This window comes from Sorex araneus, chromosome 1 (genome assembly GCF_027595985.1).
Source record: "Sorex araneus isolate mSorAra2 chromosome 1, mSorAra2.pri, whole genome shotgun sequence".
Lineage (NCBI taxonomy): Eukaryota > Metazoa > Chordata > Mammalia > Eulipotyphla > Soricidae > Sorex > Sorex araneus.
The window spans coordinates 301,569,128-301,592,697 of NC_073302.1; the positions used below are offsets into that span (position 1 = coordinate 301,569,128).

The 23,570-nt window shown below is 56.8% G+C and overlaps 1 protein-coding gene across 1 annotated transcript in view; it reads right to left on the reverse strand.

The window, feature by feature from the left end:
- Positions 1 to 15,100: 15,100 nt before the first annotated feature.
- Positions 15,101 to 23,570, reverse strand: part of ELP3 (elongator acetyltransferase complex subunit 3) — a 34,260-nt gene continuing 25,790 nt past the window's right edge. The window contains exon 15 of the mRNA XM_004614693.2: positions 15,101 to 15,930. Within this exon, the coding sequence (XP_004614750.2) occupies positions 15,854 to 15,930 (77 nt within the window). The 3' untranslated portion in view covers positions 15,101 to 15,853. The remainder of the gene's footprint in view (positions 15,931 to 23,570) is intronic.

Genomic DNA, 23,570 nt, shown 5'->3' on the forward strand with positions numbered 1-23,570 from the left:
TATCACAGTGCCTTTTTAAAAAAGTTTTTATTAGTGAATCACCGTGAGATACAGTTACAGACTTACAAACTTTCGTGTTTGTGTTTCAGTTATACAATGGTCAAGTACCCATCCCTCCACCAGTGTCCATTCTCCACCACCAATGGTCCCAGCATCCCTCCCACTACCCCCACCCTGTCCCCTCCATCCCACCCCGCCTCTGTGGCAGGGCATTCCCTTTTGCCCTCTCTCTCCTTTTGGGTGTTGTGGTTTGCAATAGAGGTATTAGGTAGCCATCACGTTCGGTCTATAGTTTACTTATAGCCCGCATCTTCCATCCCGAGCGGGCCCTCCTAGCACCCTTTACTTGGTGGTCCCTTCTCTATCTGAGCTGCCTTTTCCCCCAGCATGCGAGGTCGGCTTCCAAGCTGTGGAGTAATCCTCCTGGTGCTTATCTCTACTATTCTTGGGTGTTAGTCTCCCATTCTGTTTTTATATTCCGCAAATGAGTGCAATCTTTCTATGTCTGTCCCTCTTTTTCTGACTCATTTCACTTAACATTATACTTTCCATGTTGATCCACCTATATGAAAATTTCATGACTTCATCTTTTCTAACAGCTGTATAGTATTCCATTGTGTAGATGTTACCAAAGTTTCTTTAAATAGTCATTTGTTCTTGGGCACTTGGGTTTTTCTCCAGATTCTGGCCATTGTAAACAGTGCTGCAATGAACATATAAGTGCAGATGTCATTTCCACTATATATTTTTGCATCTATGGGATATATTCCCAGAGTATAGTGGGAATTGCTGGGTCAAATGGGAGCTCAATTTCTAATTTTTTTTTTTTTTTGCTTTTGGGGTCATACCCAGTGATGCACAGGGTTTACTCCTGGCTCTGTGCTCAGGAATTACTCCTGGCGATGCTGGGGGACAAAATGGGATGCTGGGAATCGAACCCGGGTCGGTCGTGTGCATGGCAAATGCCCTACCCGCTGTGCTATTGCTCCAGCCCCTCAATTTATAATTTTTTGAGAAGCGGCCATACATAGTGCTTTTCTTGGGGTGAAGGGTTGACCATACTCAGTGGTGCTTAAGGCTGACTCCTGGCTCTGTGCTCGGAGATCACTCCTGGTGGGGCTTAGGGAACCATATGGGGTGCTGGGGATCGAACCCAAGTCTTGCGCGTGCAGGACAAGCACCTTAACTCCCCGCTGTCCCTCTGACCATGGAAAATGCTTCTCAGGCATTGCGCTTCCTTGCAGGATCGTGTCCCGAGACTGTGTCAGCCAGGCCTCCTCTGAAATGATGGTTCTCATAGCCTCAGGATCCAGGGCCTACACCTGGCATTGCTGGGTTATCTAGAATCTCCATCCAACAAATGTCACTTAATTTCATTGCTGCATCATATAGTTTGTTTTTTTTCTTTTTCGGTTACACCAGCGATGCACAGGGATTACTCCTGACTCTGCACTCAGGAATAGTGCTGCTATTGCTCCAGCCCTGTATCATATAGTTTTGAGGATTCCCAAAATGAGTGCTCAGGGGCTGGAGCAATAGCACAGTGGATAGGGTGTTTACCTTGCACGCGGCCAACCTGGGTTTGATTCCCAGCATCCCATAAGGTCCCCTGAGCACTGCCAGGAGTAATTCCTGAGTGCAAAGCCAGGAGGTAACCCCTGTGCATTGCCAGGTGTGACCCAAAAAGAAAAAAACAACAACAAACAAACAAAAAACCAAAATGAGTGCCCAGATATGACTGTCTTAATGATGTCAGAAGATTTGCAGGAAACGGAAGCCATCTCCTTGCGTCCCGTATACTCGAAACACAGATTCTTGGCTTATGCAGCTCACCGAGGGGCCTGTGGTGAGAATCAATCTGCTTCACACTTCCTGTTCCACATTGCTTCTGAAGGATCCATCCTCACCAGCGATGTGGCTTTGGACCCACAATCATCTCCCCAAGCCTCCATTCTTTGTGCTCGTGTGAGGCTCAGATCTGTGCCCATCATACAGTCTGCCGACTGACTGACTGACTGGAAACATCCAAGGGCTGGCGCCGTCTGGACCTGGTCAAGACAGGAAAAGGAGTGGGAACAGCGGGTCTGATGGCATGAACCCCCCTCATTCTTGGAGGCTGCTAGAGAGACCTCCAAGTCTGACACCCCCAAGTCTTAAACCCCTAAGTCTTAAACCCCCCAAGTGTGATACCACTGCAAACCCATTAATGCTTCTGTTGTTGGGGTCAGGGATCCTGATGCAGGCGAGAAAAGAGTATACATCATTCAAGACAGAGAGCCTGGGGTGACAGGAGTGGGGGATGTAGGGGGAGAAAGGTGGCAGGAGGGAGTGTCAAGTGAAGAGGGGCTTGGCCAGGAGGCCCTGGGCTCAGAGCTCAGCTCAGTGACCCAATCTGGAACTGGGAGTTAATTGAGCAGAAACAATGATTCAGGATTCAGTCCATTGTCATTCGAGTCAGCCCATACCTCTGCCACTGAGCCCAGGGGTGCGGGGAGAGTGTGATTAGTCCTATTCATTATGCGCAGACACTTCAAAAACCAGGAGGGGATGAAGCCGCTGGGGCAGAACGTGGAAAAGATAAAGTTATAATTGGAGGCTCGCCACCGTCTTGGAGATGATTTCTGCTTGCCGCTCCCAGCACCTCCCATAATTGTTTTTGACCAGAGCTAAATTTAGCAGCCCCGAGATGGATGAGCTTGGCGGCCTTGGGCTCAGGTATGGGAATGGTTTCCTGCTACGGCCGTGCGCTCTCCTGGCGGCCGTTCTTGTTCCTCCTCGTTCCCTGAGAGGTCGAGCCGAGTCTCTGCCGACTGAGCAGATACAATCCCAGACACGCAGTTCAATCTGAACAGCAGAAGAATCGTGATCATCCGTGAGACAGGCATGCCCCGCCCCCAGTTCTGCACAGGACACACCCGCAAAGATGGTTAGTTAGGTGAAATGCAAAGGTCATAGCACCCACCTCTGCCCTCCTTCCCTCGGGGCTATTTGCAGGTGAGGACTGGGGGGTGTGGGAGTGGGCGCTGCAGGAGGGGGAGCATTATTCTGTGAATATGGACACCTCATATCCCAGGGGACAGACACCCCATAGTCCCAGGTGATGGACAACCATATCCCAGGGGACAGACCCCCATATCCCAAGGGACAGACTCCCATATCCCAGGGGATAGACCCCCATAGTCCCAGGGGACAGACCCCTATATCCCAAGGGATGGACCCCCATATCCCAGGGGACGGACTCCCATAGTCCCAGGGGATGGACCCCCATAGTCCCAGGGGATGGACCCCCATAGTCCCAGGGGATGGACTCCCATAGTCCCAGGGGACGGACCCCCATATCCCAGGGGATGGACACCCCATAGTCCCAGGTAGAGGTACCAACAACCTGGGGACGGACCCCACAGTTGGGGGATGGACTCCGCAGCCCCCAGGGCAGTGCCCGGCTGCCTTGCGGTATACTCCTGCCCCCACTCCTGCCCTGAACCTGCTCAGGGTCCCGGCCAGGGGTGCCAGTAGCCTTTCGTTCTCCCAGCTCTGACTCTGGACAGGAGCCCCCCCTCACCGCCCCGCCGCCCCGAGCCCCCGGGTGTGTTTCAGAGAGCCGCTTCCTGCAAAAGCCCAGCAGATGTGCGGCCACAGGTCCCGAGCCAGGCTCCGTCTGACCAGGGCCCCTTGTGGGGGTGGGGTCCCCCTCATCCATGATGTAGTTACTTAGAGAACAACATGGTGATCGTGGGATGCACCTTCCTATCTGCCAACCCACAAGGAGCAGCTCTTGGTCACCTCGCCTCTGTGGGGAAGGTCAGAGTGAGCTGCAGAGGAGGGGGGTGCAGAGGTCCCCTCCCCCCCAGATCTGCCTCTAGTCCCGTGGAGCTGTGGCCCTTGCCAAAATCCAGCTTCTTCTTTCTCTGGAGTTCGCCACCCGCCACCTCATGGCCAATCCCGCGTCCCAGGGCTCTGCTCTCAGACAAGTGAGAAGTAGGTCCTCACAGTTTGGGGATCCCGTGAGGTGCCCGGAGCCTGTCTCTTAAGTCCAGCTGGGCGGTAGCGAGGGTTGGTTCCGGTTTCCCTCGAGCCCAGCGACCTGTGATGGGGCAAACTGGAAGTGGGTGTTCTCTCTCCTGGCCCCCTGCCAGAGTGGGGGTCCCAGGCCCCTGGCTGCCGAGCACTTGTTGGAGCCTCGATTAGCTGGGGGCCCTGGAAGAGAGACCTTGTGGTGATGCAGCCTCACTGCCCAGGCCATTGGGACCGAGGAGCAGAGAATCCGGCCCTGACCCACGTCCAGCGCTGCCCAGGGCCACTGCTCGGGCGCTTCTTGCTGTTGGAGCATCCATGTCCCAGGTGAATGCATCCGGGGGGGCTTTTCAAGACTTGAGCTGTCGGGCCGGACTGACACGGTCCCCTGGCCCTGCTGTCCTGCTGTCCACACCCCCACTGCCCCCCGCCCCCCCGCAGCAGGACCTGGGTCTCTCTGCTATTTCCTGCCCTCTGGCCTCGGATGTACATCCCCATCAATGAGCCCCTCCCTCTGGAAGTTCTGGGCCTCTGGGGAGGGGGCTTCTACTGGTGGCACAGCCCCTCCCTTTGCCCCAGTCCCCTGGATATAGCACATGCCCAGAAGGGGGTGGGGGCCATCTCAGCAGGAAGGACTGGGCAGGTGGGGGCCATCAAGGATTTCTTTGCTCCCGGCCTTGCAGAGCCCTCGGTCCTGAGCAGGGCCTGGGAGCCCCCACCCCAGTGTTTCCTCCCCCCGAGAGGGGGCTCCAGACACTTCCTATGTGTGTGCACATGTGAGCTGGGGGGGATGGGCTTCATGCGTGGGGTCTGCGGGTCAGGCAGTTTGTGTTTCACCCTTGGGCTCGCTCTGACTGCAACACCCGCACCTCTCTGCACCTCTCTGTTGTTGTTTGTCAGGGGGCCACACCGGTGGTGGTCGGGGTTCACTCCTGGTTCTCTGCTCAGAGACCCCCTCCTGGGGGGGCTCGGGGGCACATACGTGGTGCTGCAGATGGCACCCAGGTCACCTGTGTCGAGGCCAAGTTCAGCTCAGCTGCACTGGGGCTCCTGCTCCTAGAATTCGTTTGGTTCGGTTTGGGGGCCACCCCCGGCTGTGCTCAGGGCTTACTCCTGGCTCTGCACTCAGGGGTCCCCCCTGGCTGGCTTGGGGGCTCACAAGGGGTGCTGGGAATTGAACCCTGGTCAGCGTGTGCCAGGCCAGCACCTGAACCCCTGCCCTCTCTCCAGTCCCCGCCTCCCGAAATCTTGTTCTCGCCTGTGACCTGGGACTCACCCCAGCGCTTTTAAGCTGCAGAAATTGGCCACTGCGGGCAGCTTCGGCCAGGCCCACTGAAGACCCTCTGTCTGGTGTTTATTTACCAGCTCCCGCCTCCCCCACCTGCCCCTCGAGAGCCTGAGCGCGGGGGCTGCCGACCTCGGGCAGAGTCGGCCAGTCTGCCTAGCAGTGTGTGTGGGTGAGGACAGGAGGTCTCCTTGGCTCGGCCTGTGTCCCCCCTCCTAGCTCACGGGCTTTGGCAGCGCAGGACATACAGGGGATCTGCGGCTGTCAGGCTAGACGCGCCTGTCCCCTCCCGGGATCAGAGCAGCCGGAGGGTCCTCAGCTGTGTGCCCTTGAGCACAGACCTGGGGGAACAGAAGCGTGAGTTCATGCTCCACAGGCCGGTGGATCTGGGCTGGGGGAAGCGGTCTCCCCATGGGCCGGGCCCCCGGTGCTTACCCCCGGGCTGGTCAGTGGGTCCCGCTGCGGCTCTGGTCTTAGAGCCAGTGCCCGTTCCCTCTGAGCGCCCCTGCCAGGGTCTGGGCACGGAGGCGTGGCAGTGTCGGCTTCGTTCTGTGTTTGAAGCCCCCTAGAGGGTCCCTGCGGATTCGTGGCCCAGCCTGGAGGTGGGCGCGGTGGGCCCCGTGGCTCCTGTTGTCTGTGTGTGGGAGGGTGGCAATGTGAACGTGACCGTCCACTGGGCAGCACCGAGAAGGGAGGAGGGAAAGGGGAGGGGGGAGGGAGAGAGGAGTGAAGGAGGGGAGGGGAGTGTTAAGGTCAGAGGGACCGAGGAATCATAACCCAGGGACCAAAATACTCTCAGCGGCTTGGACAGGGGCAGGGGGCTGGCCTTGCACACAGCTGACCCAGGTTTGACCCCCGACACCCCGTATGGACCCCAAACCCTGCCAGGAGTGATCCCTGAGTGCAGAGCCAGGAGTTAACCCTGAGCACTGCCACGTGTGGCTCCAGAACAGAAAGAGAAAGAGAGAGAAGGCAAGGGTGAGAGAGAGAGAGAGTGGGAGGGGGGAGGGGAGAGAGAGGGAGGGAGGGAAGGAGAGAGGGAGAGGGAGAGGAAGAGAGAGGAAGAGAGGGAGGGAGAGACAGAGAGAAAGAGTGCCAGCTCAGGGCTGGGCCTGTGTGGAGGCCATGTGGGGTGTGGGCTGGGCCCTCTGAACTGTGACTGTATCCACCAGCGCCCCAGAGAACAGGGTGGCTGCTTTCTAGGAAGGAGGCAACGGTCTCATGGAAAACTCTAGAGCACCCAGCAGCTGTTTCCTTCCAGGCTCATACCAGGTACAGCTCTTTGGCCCCCAGAGCTGGGGCCACGTAATGACCCAGCCCTGCCTGGCCTGGCTGACCAGTCCCAACACCTGGAGATCTCCCAGGATGTAGGGATTCTTCAAGAGAACACGGATGTGTGAGTGAGTGAGTGTGTGTGTGTGTGTGTGTGTGTGTGTGTGTGTGTGTGTATGCTACAATGTATGGGGACTTGTGTGCTTTCTAGAAGTCGCTGGGCACCGAGGAGCACAGCCTGGGCAGCCAGGACTGTGTTTCTCCCTTAAGCTGCTAGACAGTGTTTCCCAGTAAGCGTCAGGACAACCCTTCCCAAAGCTTTCTCTCGGTTCAGAACGCCAGGGTATTGTTTACCAGCGATTCTGGTTAGTGTTCTGGGGGGCCAGAGCGATAGGATCGCGGGGAAGGCGTTGGCCTGGCATGCCGTGGGACCAGATTTGATCCCTGGCACCCAGTCTGGTCCTCCAAGCACCACCAGGAGTGATCCCTGAGCACCCATGAGGAGCACCCCCCCTCTCACCGCAACCCCCCACCCCCCCACACACAGTGTCCCCAGGGGCTTCCCCTGCTACGTTCTTTGTGCTCTGCTAGTTCTCGCCTCTTTGGGGTGCGGGCATCTCGCCTTCTTGAGAACCTCTGCGAGCCCGCCAGAGCCACACCCGACACAGGTGTTTCTCGTCTGTGCAAATGTGAACAACTGAATCTGTCTTGACTGTGGAGCTTCCCTTCATGGCGGTTTTTATTTGCTGGGCCTCCCACGCTGCGCTCAGGACGCCTGGCGGCCCCTCCTGGTGGGCAGCTGCCCCCCGACCACTAGGGCTTTGCGTCCCTGAAGTGGATTTCTTGCTGCAGAGGTGGTGAAGCAGGTGGGAAGGTGGTCCGGGACCCCCGGGTTCAGAACTACTGCACGTTGGGGGCCGGGGCATGTGCCCATACCTACTGCCCAGCGGGGGGCACTTCCCTTGCACGTGGCCCACCGGGATTCGATCCCTGGCACCACCAGAAGTGATTCCTGAGCACAGAGCCAGGAGCACAGTCAGGTGTGGCCCCCAAACCGAACCCAAACCCAAGAAAAACACAAGCAGGGGCTGGAGTGCTCCAGCGGGTAGGGCGTTTGCCTTGCACGCAACTGACCCGGGTTCGATTCCCAGCATCCCATATGGTCCCCTGAGCACCACCAGGAGCAATTCCTGAGTTCAGAGCCAGGAGTAACCCCTGTGCATTGCTGGGTATGACCCAAAAAGCCCCCCACAAAAAAAAAGACACAAGTAGTCAGAAGTATCACTGCGCTCTCAAGGGTTTGGGGTAAGGCAGGGCCTGTTCGCTCCTGAGGAGCAGGTTTTACCTGTTGAGGCTGTCAGATTGTGGGGACGAGTCAGCTCATCACCAGGTTATGGACTGATCCAGGCTTTCAACAGTATCTGTAGCTTCTATTCTCTTTGGGGGCCATACCTGAAGGTGCTGGGATGGGGGGAGTGCCCACAGCGGGGCCCGGATTTCAGGCACTGCCTTGACCTCTGCCCTCTCCCCCTCCGTGGGCTCTGCTTTGAAAAGAATGAATCCATCCCATCCCATTTCTTTCAAGTCATAGATTTGTTCTATGATGCACTCTACATGTCTCTTGTTAGATTTTATTTTATTATTATTATTTTTAAGCAGCACTGGGAGTTGTGTTCCCTTCATTCAAATTCTTATTTGTTTATTTGGTTTGGGGCCACACCTGCCAGTGCTCAAGGCTTATTCCTGGCTCTGTACTCAGGGATCGCTCCTGGCCGTGCTCAGGGGACCCATATGGGATGCCGGGGATTGAACTTGGGTCAGCCACGTGCAAGGCAAATGCCCTTCCTGCTGGAGTCCAGACCTTCTTAGTTGGTTCAAATTCTAACCTCAGGGTCTACCTTTCTTTGAAGGTGACCGGAGGATGTTCTCCAGCGACAGCGGGGTGTAAGCCAGGAAAAGGGACACAGGGAAATGCCAGAGTCCGGAGGACAGACCAGGGCAGATGCGGGCAAGAAACGAAGAATGTCTTCTTGGGGTGCGGGGCAGTCCGTGGCATGGAGGGGGTGACTGAAAACTTGGGGGAAGCGAGCTCTGAAGGCAGCTCATGCAGGAGAGGAAATGAGCAAACGGGCCGGGAAACCAACCCCTGTGAAATGCGACGGAACCCTAAGGAGTTAATGGGCTGTGGAAATGGAGTCTGGCTTCCCGGGGCTGTTCTAGCTGGTGTGCGGAGACGGCAGGGCCCTGAGTCCTGAGTCACTCAGCCCTCTGGGATGCTGTTGTACAGTCACCGAACTGAAGGAAAACAACGGACAAGTTTCTTGTCTTCAACTTTTCAAGGGGATGGCAGACAATAGGAGGGCGGAAGTGAGGGTTACTAGGCCTGAAAATAGAGAACCAGTGAAATTGTGGTGATTCACACACACACACACACACACACACACATACACACACACACACACACACGGGCCTGTGATTTCAAGACCACTTACTTTCTGGGGGTCAGTGGCTGCCAGCACTCAGGCAGTGTAGCGGGGAAGGTGCTTGCCTTGCACACAGCTGACCCGGGTTCAATTTCTGATAGATGTGCTTTATTGAATTCATGATGATTTCTAGTTGGTTACTGTGAGAATCAATCTTTCCCACCAACGTGGCTCTCTAGAGAGCACGCTGGCACATCCACTCTCTCTCTTGGCACCCCAACCCCCACATGCTTGCTCCGCTCCTCTGTTCTCCAGCCCCCACCCCGACCCCTCCCAAGACAACCTTGGATGGTGTCTGGAGGAAGTTTGCATGAAACTGGAAGGGATGGCGCATTGCTGCTGAGAGCCGGGATCTGGCCCGAGTTACTCACTGTCACTGTCACCCCGTTCGTTGCTCATCGATTTGCTCAAGCGGGCACCAGTAACGTCTCCATTGTGAGACTCGTCGTTACTGTTTTTGGCATATTGAATACGCCACGGGTAGCTTGCCAGGCTCTGCCGTGCGGGCGGGATAATCTCGGTAGCTTGCTGGGTCCTCCGAGAGGGGTGGAGGGATTGAACCTGGGTCAGCTGCGTGCAAGGCAAACGCCCTACCTGCTGTGCTATCGCTCCAGCCCACCCGAGTTATACATAGGATTAATATAGATAGCAGTTATAGTCGCATACACCCCCCAGGATTAATATATAACATACATTATATATTAATGGGCACATTCACCCCCACGTACACACAGTATCTTATACCTAAGGAAACGCACACCCGCACGCCGTCTGGGCCCCTTCTCATGTGCCCTGTGGATCTGATTTGTTTGGAGGACACGAATCAGGCGGGCTGAGGACAGAACAGTAATCACCGACAGTGAGTTGCTGGGGCAGAGAGAGGAAGGGGTTAAGGTACGCCTCACCTGTGGCTGGTGGCCCCTGGTCCCCCATCCTGGAGGCCCCCCTGGACTCCCAGCACTGCTTGGGACCCCCCAGGTGCCACTGTTGGAATTGGGGCAGTCTGCCGGTTTCTGTGTTCACACAGGGTCGGACTGTTCGGCTCTGTGGAGACGGTTTCCTGCGCACCGTGCAACCCGTCTGCTCGGGGGAGGTCCCGCACCCAGAGGGCACTGGGGCATGCCTGCCCCGCGGGGTCCCTGCTGGGCACTGCCCGGGCACCTGGCATAGCAGCAGCAGGCTGTCCTCAGACGACATGCTCGAGAGCACCAGGCCTGCCCGGGGATACCTTCTCCTGTGCTGCAGCTGCAGGGGGCTCTGGCGGAGGGTCCCGCCCGACCCCACACGCACGTGCCTGGGGTGGTGCTCCACAGGTCATGGGCTGCGTCCCGGTATGACCGAGCGCCGGCAAGTACAGACAGACGAGCTCGGGCCCTGTGCTCAAGACCACAGTAGGGTCAGTGACAAGGGCCCCACGCCTCTGTGCCTGTCACCCCTTTGCCCCTGTCATTGACTGTTCCTGTCACCCCTCTGCCGCCATCACCCCACTGTCCCCATCACTGTTCCTATCACCCCTCTGTCCCTGTCACCCCATTGTCTCCATCACTGACTGTCCCTGCCACCCCTCTGTCCCTGTCACCCCACTGTCTCCATCACTGACTGTCCCTGTCAACCCGTCTTGTCACCCCACTCTCTCCATCACTGACTGACTGTCCCTGTCACCCCTCTGTCCCCGTCACCCCACTGTCTCCATCACTGACTGTCCCTGTCAACCCGTCTTGTCACCCCACTCTCTCCATCACTGACTGACTGTCCCTGTCACCCCTCTGTCCCCGTCACCCCACTGTCTCCATCACTGACTGTCCCTGTCAACCCCTGTCTTGTCACCCCACTGTCTCCATCACTGACTGTCCCTGTCACCCCTCTGTCCCTGTCACCCCACTGTCCCCATCACCAACTGTCCCTGTCACCCCTCTGTCCCCATCACCCCACTGTCCCCATCACCCCACTGTCCCTCTCTCTCCACCCCACCCTTCAGTCCTGGAGGGGCCGGGGGGTTGGGGGGACCCCAAGAGACCCCCGCCTCAGCTCCAGCTTCCCGTGGAGTCCCATCTCATTCCTCCCCGTTTCAGCCTCTGCCTCCAAATGCTGTTCAGAGCCTGGCCAATACACTTGTTAATTCAACCAAAGAATTGGCAATAACTCCCCCTCTCCTGGGACTCTGCGTGAGGAAGAAAAAGAAAAACTCAAGGAGAAAAACAATTTTTCAAGCAAAATCACTGTTGTCACTCATGGCTGGTTTGTTTTAAGAATTCGGAGGCACATTCCCAGTCGGAGCCAAGCCAGGGCCCGGCAGCCCGGCTCCGCAGAGCAGCGATTAGTTAACAGGAGCCTGACAGTCTGTTTATCTTCGGCTTTGGGGCCAGGCCTGGAGGTGCTCAGGGCTGACTCCTGGCTCTGTGCTCAGGACTCACTCCTTGCAGGGCTACACTCTATGCAGTCCCAGGGATCAAACCTGGGTTAGCCACGTGTAAGGCCACGTTCCTTACCCACTGTACTATGCCTTTTGCCCCACGTATTCTTAATCTTCCCCTTATAATTTTCCCCAGAGACTTTATTTTGTGAGTGATTTTGGGTCACGACAAAATTGAGCAGAGGGTTCACGTTCCTGCACGCCCCACGCCAGCCTTCCATTTTCAGGGCTACACCAGGGAGCGTACAAGACACATTACTAGCCTCCACAGTCTGCAGCTGCCCCTGGGTTCATTCTGGCGCATTCCATGGGTTTTGGCAGGAGGTGATAGCCATGGACCATGTCATGAGTCAGTTCCACAGCTGTTCCCAGAAGCCTCAGTCCTCCTCCTACACTGCAACCCTCCCTGACCCTGGCAGCCACCTGCCTATCTATCTCCTGCCACCCACTCTGCCCCTTCCCAGAGGTGCTGTCTGCGCTGCCATTCCAGAGCCGCACTGCTGGCAACATGCCTTCAAACGGCCTCTTCTTGGGTTTTGTTCAGGGCCGAGTAATATTCCAGTTGTCTCCATGTTCCAGAAGGATTGTGTATCTCTTCATCCACTTTAAAGGACACTCTGGTCACTCTTAGGCAGTGCTGAGTACAGCAGCTGGACATCTGATTAGCCTTTCATGGGGACACCACAGACTCCTCTGGGTAAACGCCAAGGAGCATTATTGCTGGACCACAAGGAAGGCGCTGCATTTAGATTCATAAGAAACAATGAAATCGCCTCCCACAGATGCTGTTACTCACCCTCCCCCTGCCCCCCACAGATGAGAACAGTCCCGGGGCTGCCCCCGCCCCCACTGAGAGTGTTCCCAGGGCCACACCAGTGCAACAGTTCCCAAATACGGGCTTCCACAAGCATCTCCTTTCACTGTGCAATTCCCAAATGATGTGAGAAGCTCTCTTTAACAAGAAAAAATCCCAAGGGCTGAATCAACAGCACAGTGAGTAGGGCATTTGCCTTGCACACAGCTGGCCCGGGTTCGATTCCCAGCATCCCATATGGTCCCCCAAGCACTGCCAGGAGTAATTCCTGAGTGCATGAGCCAGGAATAACCCCTGTGCATTGCTGGGTGTGACCAAAAAAAAAAAAAAGGAAAAAAAGAAAGAAAAAACCCAACTTTTTCTTTTGCTTTTGTGCCACACTGGCAGTGCTCAGGACTTACCCCTGGCTCAGTGCTCAGATCACTACTGGTGGGGCTTGGGGATCGAACCTGGATCAGCCACACGCAGGCAGGTCCCCTTGCCTGCTCTGCTGTTGCTGTGTCTGAGATGTTACCTTTGCATGTGCTTATCTGTGTATCTTCTTTTTTTGGCTTTTTTGGGTTACACCTGACGATGCTCAGGGCTTACTCCTGGCTCTGCACTCAGGAATTACTCCTGGTGGTGCTCAGGGGACCCTATGGAATGCCGGGGATTGGACTGTTGCTCATTCTGCTTTTACATGCCTTCCCAGAATTTATGCCAGTGATTGTCTCAGCTAGGTTAAAGATAAGCCTGGATATCCTGTTCGATATGCCTGTTTAATGTAGAGCCGTTACTAACATGGAGAGTTTAATAGATTCCACCTTACACCGTCTTTCAGGGTTTGTGCCTTTTGGTGTCAGAGCCAAACCCAAATTGTCACAGGTGCCAAGGATTTAGAATTTCTTCTCAATTACCTTCCTCCTGGGGGCACTCTGCAGTGTCTGGGGCCAGCAAGGCCACACCTGGCCAGGCCCAGAGGACCCTGTGGTGCGGGATCTAAGCAGGATCTAGCCAGGGATCTAACTGAGGATCTAACTCTGGTCTAACGCACACTCCAGCCCGGGATCTCTCCTTGGTGCTCCCTAATCTTTGCAGGAGTTTTGCTACTTTCTTGCTTTATGTCTTTCTCGGTTGAATGTGGGGGAAAATGTATCTAGGTTCTTTTTTTTCTTGCCTGCTGATCTTGGAGCCAGTTGGGCTGTGGTGGGACGTTAATCCGTTTCAAAGGCCTGTTGCCCTTCCCTCCCTGCAAAGCCGCTGGAAATCGTTCTGAAACCATTTCACACAGACAGGAAAGCTTTTTAGCGTCTCTGTCGGGGGCAGGAACTTGTCTTATCGCTTAGAAACAGTGAGGGCCTTCATCTGATTGTCTCTCCTTCCCAGGCGGGCGGGCAAGTAGCCAAGGAGGCCAGTCCCAGGTGAATAATGGTGGTGGGGGGGTAAGGAGCACAGAAATGGATTCTTAATTGTGCCTGGGAGCGGCACGCGGGACCATACGTCCGGGAAGGCGGCAGCGTGTGACTCAGTGACTCCTTCTCGCTGCTTCTCCATGACTCATCCCAGCCATCTCCCCCAGGCAGAGAGGACGGGGCTGACTCACGCAGCTCAGCTGCAGAGTGGACGCATGACGGTGCGGCAGGGCCCGTCCTCCAAGGCTGGGCTGTCGGGGTGTGCGGGCAGGGCCTGAGGGTGGCCAGCAAAGCAGGACATCTCCAGCCCCCCTGGACCTTGTCCCCTGTCCGTCACTTTCCCAGGGGGAGAGCCCTCCCCCACTCTGAACTTCCCAGGAAGCCCCCCACAACTGTCGGTCATGAATAGCAGCCTGTTTACCTATTTTGGTTGGGGCCACACCCAGTAGTGCCTGGGCACCCTGTGGACGCGGGCAGTGAGCCCAGGCCTAGCCTACTGAACTGCTCTGTGCCCCTCGGGCGGCGCTCAGAGATCACGGGTCATTTCTGGCCAGCCTGGCCAGTGGCTCTGGGCCCGCGGACTATGCAGCACAGATAGCTGAACAGGGGCTGGGTCCTGGGGCGCTCCATGGCCCTGACCGTGCGGGGCTTTCTCCAGAGGGACGCCAGGGCACCGGGCACTCCAGCTCAGATATACAGAAACGGAGGCTGGTGGGACCCCAGCGTGGGCGCCAGCTCACAGGAGGGGGCGTGCAGGGCTTCCCCGGGGCCACCAGAACAAGTGTTTCGGCGGCTGCAGCTGGGGCCGGGGGGGGGGGGGGCTGGGAGAGGTGACCCCATCACATCCTGCCTTTAGCAGACCCCTCCTTGCCCGTCCGCAGCAAGAGCTGGCAGTGCTCAGAGCTGCTCCCAAAGCAGGGGGGACCCCCCCACCCCCCATGCCACAACCGTCGAGGGTCCTAGTGACCTCAGGTGCAGGAGGGGCGGAGGAGATTCCTGTGCTTGTCTGGGGTCCTCAGTGCCAGGCCAGGCCAAAGGCAGCGGCAGCAGCTGGGCCCTGCGGGGTGACCTCTGGGCAGTGGACTCAGGTCTGTGCTCTGCTCCACACGCCTGGCGTGGGAACATGTGTAGGACCTGAAGGGCCTGGTGTGTCGGTTCTGCTGGTCCTCTGGGAGCGTTTTGGTAATCAGGACAGCTGCAGCCACAGCCCCGGGGCCCGGGGTGCTTGATGAGTTTAATGGCATCATTTTTCTTCAGAGAAGCGGGACTGGGACGCAGACAGGCCCTGACCCACACAGAGGCGGCGGCAGGCCACGACCATTTGCTCGGTGCTGATGGAACGGCAGCGGGGGGCAGCCATGGGAGAGGCAGTGCGCGGCGCAGCGTGGCGGGGGGCTGTGCCCCCGGCAAATGTCAGAGAACTCACTGGGAGAGAAACCCTGGGTGAGGTGGAGGCTTTATTGTTCAAACCTCTGCGCCATCAATGCCATTTAATGAAGCTGGGATCAGTTCCCTCTCACCCAGCTCTGGGAAGGCCAGGAGTGGGGGTCCAGGTCACCGCGAGGCACCTGGGAAACGACGTCCCCCACCCCCATCCCACCTCCTGAGCTCTCCCGTCCTCTGCTCTCTCACACGAGCTGAATTTCTCCCTCTGCTGAGACCAACTGAAAACCGCCTTAGAGAGGCCAGAGGCCGGGGCAGCGTCTGCAGCAGCGAGTCCTGACTTGGGGTGCACCCCACCCCCACATTCTACAGTGGCCGAAGCACAGAACCCAGTGCGGAAACTTCCGGGCGGTGGCCGGGGCGGATGCGAGGCCCCGACCCCTCGATGCCTCTTCGAGACGCCGTGACTCCCAACCTCGCTGTGGAATGAAACGGTTGGGGTCTGCAACGCTGGTTCCCCCCGCCCCCCGGGGCTGGAGAGCTGGTGGGGCGGGGGGCCGCGCGGAGGGCTCGGGCCAGCTCGCCCCCACCCGCCCTGCTCCAGGCCTTCTCAGCGGAAACTGTGCCAAGGCTAGTTCTGTCAACTGCAGCGTCCGCCCCAGCTGACCCCTTGTCCAGGAGGCCCCCAGACACCCGCCAGGCCCGCCGAGTGGTTTCTAGGACGAGGAGCAGCTCCGGGTTGGGGTGCTGGGAGGCGTGGGGCTCGCTCAGGACCCGGCGTGGGTGGCCCCGGGGCCATCACTTGAGGGTCTTCACCATGTAGGGGCCCTGCAGCCGGTAGCCCAATTTCCTGTAGTAGTTCCTGGTGCCGACCCCTAGAAAGAGTAAACACAAGAGACTGAGTGTGACTCGGGGTTCTTGGAAGTCACCCACGCCCACTCCCGCTCCACCCAGTCCCGGAGCCCAGCCCTGGCCGGAGAGAGCTGTGGTTCAGGCCGGCGACATTTCAACGCTCCATGTTTGAGCCACATGAAACCACGGGGGTGGCTGTGAGGTGGGGCGACACATTGGCCCCATGAATGGTGACACCTCGGGGGTGGCTGCAGGGTTGAATTTCATTCCCCAGACACCCCAGTCCCCAGGCGTCGCGGACCTGGACAGGGGGACGTGGCTGCTGGCGTCCTTCCCACCCACGTGGAACCAGCGTCCCAGAACTCCTCCACCTTGGTGTCGCTTTAGCTGGTGCTGGCGACACCAACAAAACGGATGAGCAGGAAGAGCAGCAGGATCTCAGGCCAGTTTTCTACTGTTATAATTTGTGGGGTTTGGGCTGTTTTTCTGGTGGTGGCGGTGGGGAATATACCACATGGTGCTCAGGGCTGACTCCTGGCTCTGTGCTCGGGGATCACTCCTGGTGGGGCTTAGGGGACCACACGGGCCGTCGGGGACCGGGCTCAGGTGGGCCACGTGCCAGGCAAGAGCCCCACCTTGCTGTCCTGGCACTCCAGCCCCGTTGGTGGGTTTTGCTGGGGGGCGACTCCCAGCTCCCCGCTCGGGGAGAACTCCTGGCTGTGCGCCGAGGACCATGGGGTGCCAGGGACAAACTCGGGCATCCTGAGAGCACAGTCTGCACCCGGCACGTGCTTGCGGGTATTGAAGGCACATTGGTGTCAGCCTCTGGTAAGGATCGCGCGGGGCCAGGGAACAGTAGAGCGGGTGACAGCGGGAACAGGGGAACAGGGCCCTCCCTGGGAATAGCCCAGCACCCGCACGGGCTCAGGCTGCGCTTCCCTGGAGCAGACACCCAGGGGGGAAGCTGCTGGCTGCAGGCTCTGTGTGCGAGGAGGCCTCGGGGTGCTGTGTCCCACCACAGCTGCCCCCGCCCTGCACGGGCCCTCCTCACACCTTCCCCCACACTTGATATTTCCTGGGAACTGTCACCCACCAAGCGTGAGCCACCCTCACTGGGCCCTTGGCTTGCACTTCCCGATGGTCAGGGGTGCCGAGTGCCTCTGCGTGAACCTTTGTCTTCTTAGGAAAACACTCAGATTCTCTGCCCATTTGGGCAGGGGGCCATGGGGATGTGGGGGGCTCTAGGGGTGCCCGGGGGGCAACTCCTGGAGATATAGCTCAGTGCTGAGGCTGCCCCCTCCCCAGCCCCCGGTGCTGCGGACGGAAGCTGAATCCATGCCTGCACCAGCTGCGGCCTCTGCTGCCCCCCTGGCCCCTTCCTAGTGGGAGTCACCCTGTCCCCATCAGCAGGACAGGCATGAATCTTGTTTCCCGTCTGAAGGGTGACCTTTTCGTGCTGTGAATGGTTTTCTTGGCTACACAGAAGCTTTTAAGTCCCACAGTTTTAATTCTTTCATTGCCTTTGCCTTTGGGCATACTTTTTTTTTTGAATCACTGTTAAGGAATTTTATGCTTTCAAGCCTTCAGTCAATTAATATTCGCGATGTAAAAGTAACAGCCGCTTTCACGCTTTGCCCTGCAACACACGAGCTACCCCAGCGCCCTACAGGGTGGGGTTCCCACCGCCCGCTCTGGGTTTGAAGTGAATCAATGTTTGTGTCTGGTCCCTGTGTGGTTTGTAGGCTAGTCCCGCGGATTCTGTTCCGACAGCTCTGGGGACCAAGCGAGGGAGTGGCCCTCCCAGACCCTGTCCTCTCCTGGGCAGTGCAGAATCTGTGCCGAGGGTGGTCCCGGTGTGCTCAGTCCAATCCCCAGATCCCCGAGTGGCGGCTCTGCGCGTGCCGGGCCTTCACAGGGCCTGACGGTTTCCTGTGAATGGTCTCTCGGTCCTTCCGGCTCCATCTACCCGAGATTTTATTCTTTACGATGCGATTTTGAATTAGATGATTTTTCCTTTCTTTAGTCATTTCTGGAGCCTATTTTATATCCTGCAACTTTACTGAATTTGTTTTAACAGTTTTCCTGAAGTCTTCTGCAGATTGCAACAACTTCCCTTTGAGTTAAAAACATTTCCTTTCTCTCTCTCTCCCTCCACCCCTCCTTTGTGGGGGATTCTGCCCTCAGGGATCACTTCTGGAAGGCTTGGACGCTGAACCTGAGCTGGCTGCTCTGCCCCCCCCCCCTTTCTTTTTCTTGATTAGTTGATCCGGCTAGAACCCCCAAGACTATGCTAATAAAACTGGTGAGAGTGGAAGCCAGCCATCGTGTTTCTGGTAACGGAGGCAAAGCTTCCAGCTTCTCACCATTACGACCGCAGCTGTGCCCCCCCCAGAGCCAGCCTTTTAATCATGAGTGAATGCTGCCTTGTGTCAAACGCTCCTTCGGGATGATCTGATGACTGTGCTGATGGCGGAGCAGATGCCGACGCCTCCCATTGTCCCTGGAGAGGCAGCTCTGCCCCTTCTCGGTCTCCCTCCTAGTGTACCCGAGTCCGTTCGCTGTTCCTCTGGTCAGGGTTTCGGCCTGCAGATGCTGCTTCCTGACAGCCTTCCTGTCTGGGCTGGATGCTGGGGAAGGCTGGCCTCGGACAATGAGTTTGTAAGTGTTCCTCCCTCTTCTATTTTGGGGAAGACTTTAAGAATCAATAGTAATACTTCTTTTCAAAATACACCCGTAAAATTCACCTGTGAGATTATTTGGTCCTAGACTTGTCTGTTAGGAGATTTTTTTTTGGTTTTTGGTTCTGATTTCACCTCCTTATCAGTAACTGGTGGTGTCCAGATTTTTTGCTGATTCAGCTTATACTTGTCTAGGAATTTATTTACTTTTCAACATATTGATGTATAATCATTGACAAGTCTACTAACCCTTTTGTGTTTCTGTGGTATAAGCTGTAACAGCTCCTTTGTTTCTGATTTGTGTCTCTATTTTACTTATTTCCACCCTACCTTTGTTTCTCCTATTAGCTCTTGGCTCTGTTCTGTCTTTTTACTATGTCCTTAAGCTGTAAAGCTGTTTGGAGATTTTCTTCCATTCTCGATTTTGAGGCGGGCACCTGCTTTAAACTTCCTGCTCCACTTCCATTCCCAGCCCCGTTTTGGTGTGTTGTATTTGTTTTCATTCGTCCTATTTCTTAAACTTCTCTTCCGGCCCGGTGGTTATTGGTAGCCCCCGGTAGAATCACTGGGCTGTGGCAAAGTCTCTGGATTTCTTATTTTATCCCACACGGGTAGGAAAAGGTGCCTCACAGGATTTTGATCTTGAGTTTATTTGTGGCCAAATACAGGATCTATTGCTAGAATGTTGCCTGTGCACTTGAAAAAGAATGTTTATTCTGCTGCTTTTGAACAGAATTTGAGGAATGTTTGGTCCTAGTTGTTCCACTCTATCTTTTTAACAGTAGGCATTTCCATTGTATATGCAACTGGCCGCAAGGTAATTCTGTGGTAAAAGATTAAATGACTGGCTGACAGTCGATGGGCCTGGTTGCAAGTGACCAGAGGGCTCCCATTTTCACACAGCCCAGATCTCAGCTCTTGGCTCTGTACAGGGACAAGCAGCAGTGGCTGATGACAAGGGTGAACACTAAGGCCACTGAAAGGACGGGGGCACGGGGGGCGGGGGGGTGTTAGCGGACAAAAAACAAAGCTCAGCAGGTAATGCACTTGCCTGGCACGTAGTCAACCTGAGTTTCAATCCCTGGCACCCCAGATGGTCCCCCAAGCTCTGCAAGGAGTGACCCCTGGGCATCTCCAGGTGGGTGGCCCAAACATCAACACAGAAGGAAGCAACAGTAAGGGCATTTCATACTATCAGAGCAGCAGTGACTTGTTATCTGCAGGTTATCACTAAAATTCTTCTGGTACAAAGGAAAGTGTACAAGCTACCCGGATGTCCATGAACAGAGAATCCTGCTAATCGTAAAAATAAAGAACTCCACCCCCACCTCCTGCCAGGCCAAAAACGCCCCTCAAAGGACTGAGGCGCACGTACTGGGTGACTGTGCCCAGGGATGGCGACTATGGACTGTCGGCAACAGTGACAACACCGTGAGGATTTTACCACACACGCCAACTCCAGCCAAGAGGCCAGCTGAGCAGCCGTGAACCTGAACAAGTGCTCAGCAGTGCCGTTATCAGGGACATGTGAAAGCCACACAGTATCCGTCCACGCTCTTCACACTCCAATGGCAGCCGCAGCCTCCCGCCCATCCCCCCCACGCAGGAGTGCGGCCTGCCGGCACGTTAGAAAACCACTTTACAGAACTACAGCTGGACACACGCTCGTGCTCTGCAGCGTGCGGCCTGCACCCCAGCGCAGGCTTCAGAGAGACACACGCCAAAGCGCCTCAAGGCACAACGCCCGATAACGCTCTCACACAGAAACCACTCACGCGGCAGGAGCAGAAACGAACAGAAGACACCTGCAGAATCCCGGACAGGGTGAAGAGGAGCATGACCGCCTACAACATTGCCCAGCCACCTGACCCGAGAGGAAATGCACTGGGAATGGGCCCGCTTACAGATGGGGACAACCGCACTGACCTGGCTGGGCTGGGCTCATGGCAGCGGTGACGCAATTCACCACTTCCCAGTTCTCAGACTCCCCTACTGGCTACGCCCTAAAGAAAGAAGTTTGATTCATTCCAACCACGTGAACATCGTTCGTAGGGGAAATCAAGTCTCCATGAGCGAGGAAAGTCGAGTTCAGGGATCCCAGCTGGACAAAGAGCTCAGGTGCAGTGACAGACACAGTGTCAGGCAGTCAGTCACAGGCACAGTGACAGTCACTGCCACAGCCACAGGCATAGTCACAGCCACAGGGACAGGCACAATGACAGGCACAGCGACAGTCACAGACAGTGACAGTGACAGCCACAGTCACAGCCACAGTCACAGTGACAGGCACATAGTCATAAACACAGCCACAGCCACAGTGACAGCCAGTCACACAGTGACAGGCACAGCCAGTCACAGTCACACAGTGACAGGCACAATTACAGTCACAGTGACAGGCATAGCCACAGCCACAGCCATACAGTGACAAGGCACAGTCACAGCAACAATGACAGGCATAGTCCCAGTCACACACTGACAGGCACAGCCATAGTCACAGTCACACAGCGATAGGCACAGTCCCAGTCACACACTGACAGCCACAGTCCCAGAGGCACGGGGCATGTGCTTGGCCAAGTGTGTCCTGTGGTGTCCGCAGAGCCCGGGCGAGGACGCTCACGCCAAGGACAGCGCTGGCCCAGCCCTGGGGCCCATTGACGTCTCGAGCAGGAATCGCGTCACGGACCTGGAGGTTCCGGCTCACTGCTCTTACTGGGCTGGATGCATCACAGCCCGAAAGCCAAACCCGAATCTTTGATATTTTTTCTGATTAGATACATAATATAGATGATTACTCATCATCATTTAATTAAAAAAGCAGTGAAATTAGTGAAAAATGAAGCTGTTTAAATTACTTGTGGGGGATCAATTAATCAGGCACTGAGAACGCCACACAGTGGCATTAATAAACGCCAACAGATTTGTTAATTTTGTTCATCCGCTCTTGAAAGGAGCCTGATTCCAGCTCGGCAACACCAGGACGGCGAGCCTCTGGCTGCAGCGGACCAGGGGCTTACCCCGAGCGCTCTGAAAGGGCCAGCTAGCTCGTGTGTCCTGGGCAGACACGATGAAGCTCCGTCACCCATCCCCACGCTAGGCTGCCCTGACAAGGCACCGAGACAGCTGGAGCAGAGAGGGAGCCAGGACCCCTGTCTCCACGGCAAGGGCCAGCCTGAGACCACGACAAAACACAGAAGCCACCAGGAGCTCTGGGGGGAGCTGGCAGGAGAGGGGTGGCAGGGAAGGCCCCACCACCTCGCTCGCAGTGGCCAGTGAGGGTGGGCCCACGCCAGGACTGGCCGCCACTAGCTCAGGGAGCATCAGCCAAACCTCAGCGCTTGGGTGACTCACGACCACGCTGCCGTGGAGAGCGTCCCTGCAGAAAAGCTGCACAATAGCTGGTTGGACCAGCACTGACAAAGAAACCCATCGATCCTCGTCAGAACCCAAACAGGGGGCCAGAGGCATCCAGGGCTGCAGGCGGGCGGCGGGCAGCTGCTAGGGGTCACTGGCTCCAAGGGCAGAGTCGGGGCAGCCCTCCCCGCACAGTGGGCACGGGCGCCCCCAGTCCCCCTGCAGAGCGAGGAGCTGAGCCGGGCAGCCCGGGGGACCCCGAGTCCTGGGGGGACAGATCTGACTCCCCGTTTCCCTTGCTGCCGCCTAGACCACGCTGTGGAGAACACAAGCAGCCCGCCTGAAACAGAGGAGGCTGCTGGGTGCGGGGCCGTGTGCCGCCTCCGTCCCTTCCCCCGACCACAGGGCTGAGGACAGCCACGTCCGTCCCCCGCTGCTCACACATTCCCCTCATCTCTCCTCTGCCTCGTGTGGGTCCGGCCTTGCGTGGTTCTTGGCCAATGGCCAGATTAATTTTCCACTCCAGCGCGCACAGATAGAAGACGCTGATGACGGAGGCCGCGGCTGCGGGGGAGGGGGTTGGCCGCGCATAGCAATTAGCCTGGCACGCGAACCCTGTGCTGGCGGCGCCGACCGAGCTGCCAAAGGTGCGAGAGGGGGCAGGTGTGCGCGCGCGAGGTGGCCATCGACAGCTTCGAGTGCCCTTTGGAAATGGTGCGGGCAGGGGGGACACGGGGACCTCTGGTTTCCATGGTGACCGTTGGTGATGGCATTCGGAACTGTGTGCTCGGGAGCCAAAGGGTGACGGCGTGCATGTCCCCCGCAGAGGGAAGACAGAAAGTGCTTCCGGGGAGCCTTTTCGAAGGCAGAATGCTAATGATCTAGGTGGGTGAACATCAGGGGCACCAAGTAAACCAGGTCTGTTAACCTCACACAGATCCCTGTGGGGGAGCGGCGGGAGTAAGTTGGAAACGATACCAAAGCCCCTGGACTTAATAAGGACTAATTAATCGCTTGGAAATTCAGCAGCAGTGAACTGTTATTTCCCGCCTACACATTGTTTTGTAAACAGTTTGTTCTAATACCACCGATTTACATGGAGAGAAAAAACGCTTTTCTCTATGCGGAAAAAGGACGTTTTCTTACTCTGACACGTTAATTCTGAGTCGAGCCGAGCCTGGAACAGGGCGGCCCGGGTAAGAGAGAAGCAGCTCGGGCTTCCGTGGGGAAGAACCAAGCCTGGGGCCGGGGAAACTGAGTCAGAGCCTCTGGGCACCTGCTAACACGATCTGGGAGTGGAACCAAAGTCTGAGGTGAGGGCTCGTAGTGGGGCTGAGCAACACTCAAAGCAGCTCCTTACAAACACGAGCTTCTGCCATCACGACACCCAGGACACAGGGACCCGAGTGACTTCCTATTCTTGAGCACCCAGAACAGCCGGCGTGACGACCAACTTACACAGAGGCCTCTGGCTTGGAGCCGGGGCAGGCCGAGAGCAGGGTAAGGTTGAGAAGAAGGAGGGGACGCGGCAGGGGCAGACTCATGTGCCACTGCTGGGAAAAGCTCCCCTCTCCCTTTCCCGGGGACACCCAAGCCAGCTGGATAGCCCCGCGTGCTAGGTTCCCTGCCCCACA